The following is a 5,512-nucleotide window of genomic DNA, read 5'->3' on the forward strand; positions in this document are numbered from 1 at the left end:
ATGTCAATATCAAGTATTTTCAATGTCAGTAAGCATATGTTGCTACATGAGTATTAAAACTTTACTGTGTCAATATGAATATCCTGCTGTGTGAGTAACAGCATATTTTGTTAATATCAAAATGATGCTATGTTAATATGAAAACGTTTTATGAAAATATTAAAACATGCTATTTTAATATAAAAACGGTTGCATTTCAATATGAAAAGGATTGTAAGCCAATATCTAAGTGTTGCTTTGTTAATATCATATGTTGCTATGTCAGTAACAAAGCTATGATAATTCAATATCAAAACGTTGTTATATCGATATAAAACTGTGCTATGTCAGTATCAAAACGATGTTGCGTCAATATCAAGATATTGATATGTCAACATCAGGAGTTGTTATATCAATATCAGCATATTGCTATGTCATTATCAAAACATTTCTATGGGAATATCAAAACGATACCATGTCAATATAAAACGTTACTATGTCGATAACAAAACTTTGCTATGTCAGTATCTATATGATTCTATGTCAATATCAAAATGTTACTTTGTGGATGCCAAAAAGTTGCTGCCAATACCAAGATGTTACTTTGTAGATGTCATAAAGTTGCTGCCAATACCAAAATGCTACTTTTGGATGCCAAAAAGTTGCTGCCAATACCAAAATGTTACTTTGTGGATGCCAAAAAGTTACTGCCAATACCAAAATGCTACTTTGTGGATGCCAAAAAGTTGCTGCCAATACCAAAATGTTACTTTGTGGATGCCAAAAAGTTGCTGCCAATACCAAAATGTTACTTTGTGGATGCCAAAAAGTTGCTGCCAATACCAAAATGTTACTTTGTGGATGCCATAAAGTTGCTGCCAATACCAAAACGAACCTATGTCAAGATCAACATGTAGCTTTGATACTATCAAAACGTTGCCATCTCAATATCAAAATCAATTTATGTCAATGTCAAAACCATTCTATGTCAATATCATCACGTTGCTACGTCAATATCAAAATGTTGCTATGTCAACCTATATCTCAGTGAAAACATTATACATACTTGTCAACTTTGCTGCATTAGGCTACTGAGTTTAATCACCACAACTTCTGCATTTCAATCAAGTTTCTTCACTTTCTTACATTCTCTATCGGCGACTTGGGGTACCTTTTGTCTTTATCTAATAGCATAATAAGATTTGTAATTTTCACGTTATTTTCTATTATTTAGGTGTTATTTATTATTAACAAGGGAGCACATCTTGGAAGTCCTCGAGTGAACGCGTGTCTGCTTCTTTTCAGTTTAAAGTTTTCGATGTCATTTCAACAAACGTACAGTACAATGACTTTAAGATAACTACATGTACAACGCAGTAGACAGCCCACATTACGAAACTTAGACACGAAACGTAAAACAACGGGTTAGACCGGTTTTTCGTATTAAGTTACTCTGAACTATGGGGTTGGTAGGCTGTCCTTTATAACGACCGGTTCATTCTATTTTTGTCTTTTACAGCTGTTGATATCCTGAAAAAACAACCCGTTTAGATGGAGCCAGTATTCGAATCTATCTCGAGTTTAATTTTACTCATATTATTCTAACATTAATTATTTCTTACCTTTATTAATTACCTACGGGACTATTTGATGCATATTTATTTTCTTCTGTCACTTATATAGCTTCAGTGTGTGGTGTTTGTTTACTGTTACTGTGACTGTTCGAAAATAAATATCAGTAGATAAAAGCAACTCAATATCTACAGAATATATACGAAAAGTGCTGAGTCATGGCAGACTTAAAAACAAGTCAGGGGTGAAATACATCACACCCGACTTGTTATGTACACTTCGCCAACTTTTTTTTTCATCCCCTCACCTTTTGGTTTAGCAGAGAATTGTCGTCCAATCACAGAATATCTTAGAAACTACAATTAAAATCGCTATCGCTGTTCTTAAGGCAAGACCAATCAGGTTACGAGGAAGGAGTCGACACTTCTGGTGTACTTGTGATGTTTTGGCTGTCCAGACTGAATTGTTAGGCCAAACCTGGAGACAGACACGTTTAACACCTCAATTTACGAGTGAAGAGAACCAGTAATTAACCACAGATACAAGGTGAAAGGAATTATATAAAATAATCCCAAATCGCAAGGACTTGAGAAGACGTGTGAAGATCGGCTAAATACGAGATTAAGCACTGAATATCCCCAAAGATGATACAGCTCCAAATACTTGCTCCATTCCGCTCGCTTAAATACTCTTGGAAACTACTATTTGGACTGACTGTTCCCTTTCTTCTTCTTCCATTACCACTGGTCATTGGGACTTCAGTAAGTGATGATCAACTCCATATTATATTATAGTATATTCAGTTTGAATTCACTAAATCATTTCACTGCACGTTTCTATGTATGTCTTCTTGATCAGCAAATAGACGTCATCCTTAAGCACATACAACAATATCCTCTTTATTAAAACATCATAATATACAATAATATTTTACCACTATACATCTAGTAATATTGAGCTGTTTCTTAAACCATATGTAACACTACTTCACATCTATTAATACTGGTGTTCCTTAAGCTTTATAATAACGCTTTACACCTAACAAAAAAGAGCTGTTCCTTAAACTATATGTAACACTACTTCACATCTAGTAATACTGGTGTTCCTTAAGCTTTATAATAACGCTTTACACCTAACAAAAAGAGCTGTTCCTTAAATTATATGTAACACTACTTCACATCTAGTAATACTGGTGTTCCTTAAGCTTTATAATAACGCTTAACACCTAACAAAAAGAGCTGTTCTTTAAACGATATGTAACACCACATCTAGTAATACTGGTGTTCCTTAAGTTCTATCTAACAGGACTTAAAGTTTACACCTTGTAATACTGAGTTATTCCTTAAACGCTATATAATACAACTTTACACCAAGTAATACTGGACAATTCTTTAATGGAGCTGTATATTTATTATACTAAGTTGTGTTTATAAGAATCATCAACTGATGGCTTAATTATAATAATCAATTATGACAGTTTTTTCAAAAATAAGTAATTTCCCATACCAATACTTTGTGTGAAATTTAATATCTTAAATGTAGAACTTTAAGAATTGATGTAAACAACAAACCTAAATAAGAAATACTCACTTTAGCCATTATCGGTACTGTACTGCAATAATGTTTAAGGATTTGTACACTTTTTTACACAAACTGAAGTTCAATGTCCGAATTTGAACCTGAAAGATTAGGTGACATCTGCACGTGCTTATTGTGCTCCATGTACAAATGATTCTGGAATCAGAACATGTAGTTTAGCTTCTAACCTTTAACCCCAGAAACTCATTCAGGCAAAGACATTTACAAACATTGAAGTATATTGTTGTTAGCACTTCTTTTCAAGATAATTTAACTATATTTAATTTAGTTGGACTTTGTATACGTCCATTCCAGGCTGTATTTCAGAAGCGTGCCCAGAATTTCCAGTTGGTGTCTTGAAAATTGTGAATAGAAAACCATGACTCATATCATATTGAAACATCGAAAATTCAAACGCTTATGGTCCCGAGCTCATAATGTTTCAAGTACCTAACGATCGAATTAGATCGAGTATAAAGTGAGATGCAACAAACTGGTTATTTTCTTCTTTATTCGGTAGGTGGCCAAGTGTGCCTATGTGGTATTAATGATGGCTGCATTCTTCGTAGTTGAGCCTGTTCCTATCTTCGTCACAGCTCTGTTTCCGGTTTTTCTATTTCCGCTTTTTGGAATCCTGAGTACAGCAGAGGTCTGTTACCCGTACATGAAGGTAAGCTTGAAAAACTAGTATAGAAAACTTACTAAGTTTCTAGATTACTTTGTGGACAATCAGCAGGTCAAGTTAACGCATATATTTAGGCTTCTTTTGATTATAAAATTATCACTTCTCACCTAGTCTAATGATATAATTGATGTAATCGTGCAGGATACCATGATGATGTTTCTTGGAGGACTTATTGTTGCCGCCGCTGTAGAAGAATGCAACTTACACAAAAGAATAGCCCTGAAAGTTCTCCTTCTTCTGGGAACAAGCACTAGATGGTAAGTCTTCTCACAGCCTCTGTTAAACCTTGGAAGTTCTCCTTCTTCTGAAAACAAACACTAGATGGCAAGTCCTCTCACAGTCACTGTAAAGTCTTGAAAGTCCCCCTTTTCCTGGAAACAAACACTAGATGGTAGGTCCTCTCACAGTCAGTGTAAAGTCTTGAAAGTCCCCCTTTTCCTGGAAACAAACACTAGATGGTAAATATTTTTACAGTCTCGAAAGTACTCTATTATTTTCTGGAAACAAACACTAGATGGCAGGTCCTCTCACAGTCACTGTAAAGTCTTGAAAGTCCTCCTTCTCCTGGGAACAAACACTATATGGTAGGTCCTCTCAATGTCACTGTAAAGTCTTGAAAGTCCCCCTTTTCCTGGAAACAAACACTAGATGGTAAGTATTTTCACAATCTCGAAAGTCCTCTATTATTTTCTGGAAACAAACACTAGACGGTAGGTCCTCTCACAGTCCCTGTAATGTCTTAGAAGTCCTCTTTCTCCTGGGAACAAACACTATATGGTAGGTCCTCTCAATGTCTCTGAAAAGCTATGAAAGTCCTACTTTTTCTGGAAACAAACCCTAGCTAGTAGGTCCTCTCACATCCCCTGTAATGTCTTAGAAGTCCTCCTTCTCCTGGGAACAAACCCTAGCTAGTAGGTCATTCCATAGTCTCTGTTAAGTGTTGTCTAATATTATAATATCTTACGTCAAATTTAATGTTCTGCATATAACCTAAAGAAGAAGTTTATACTGACTACCATTTTCCTTTCTAAAATTTCCTTACAATTGTATGCAAAGATCCGTATTAACATCTTTCTTCCGTGTTGTGTTTTATGTTTAATGCAGGACTTAAATTCACGTTCTTCGTTATGTTTTATTCATGTAATACGTGTATGGAATTGATACTTATCACTGCATTCGTGCTGTACTTTTAGGCTAATACTAAGGTTCGTGTTACAGGTTAATGTTGGGGTTCATGTTGACCACCATGTTCTTGTCTATGTGGATTAGTAACACAGCTACTACAGCTATGATGGTCCCTATTGTCGAGGCTGTGCTGTGGGAGTTGGAAAAGGACGTTTGCCAGACTAAAGATCTGATATCTTGTGTATCAGACGTAGGTATGATAAGAGTGGAAAAGGACGTTTGTTAGACTAAAGATCTGATATCTTGTGTATCAGACGTAGATATGATAAGAGTGGAAAAGGACGTTTGTTAGACTAAAGATCTGATATCTCGTGTATCAGACGTAGGTATGATAAGAGTGAAAAAGGACGTTTGTTAGACTAAAGATCTGATATCTTGTGTATCAGACGTAGGTATGTAAAGAGTGGAAAAACCTTATAATGGTTTAGTTAATAACGTATTGTAACGGTTGAGGTATATGGGAACCTTTTAGTGGTTGAGAGAAGTGTGTAAACCTTATAATGGTTTAGTTAA

General features: G+C 35.2%; 1 protein-coding gene across 2 annotated transcripts in view; it reads left to right on the plus strand.

Annotated features, from left to right (window-relative positions):
• The first annotated feature begins 2,028 nt into the window (after nt 1–2,028).
• Nucleotides 2,029–5,512, plus strand: part of LOC111083163 (solute carrier family 13 member 2-like) — a 4,408-nt gene continuing 924 nt past the window's right edge. The window contains exons 1-4 of one of the 2 annotated variants that reach the window (XM_022379459.1): nt 2,029–2,312; nt 3,650–3,799; nt 3,956–4,071; nt 5,033–5,193. In XM_022379459.1, the coding sequence (XP_022235167.1) occupies nt 2,196–2,312; nt 3,650–3,799; nt 3,956–4,071; nt 5,033–5,193 (544 nt within the window). In that variant the 5' untranslated portion in view covers nt 2,029–2,195. Of the gene's footprint in view, nt 2,313–3,649; nt 3,800–3,955; nt 4,847–5,032; nt 5,194–5,512 lie in introns of those variants that run through there. The other variant, XM_022379460.1, reaches the window with a different exon arrangement.

This window comes from Limulus polyphemus, unplaced genomic scaffold (assembly GCF_000517525.1).
Source record: "Limulus polyphemus unplaced genomic scaffold, Limulus_polyphemus-2.1.2 Scaffold8396, whole genome shotgun sequence".
Classification (NCBI taxonomy): domain Eukaryota; kingdom Metazoa; phylum Arthropoda; class Merostomata; order Xiphosura; family Limulidae; genus Limulus; species Limulus polyphemus.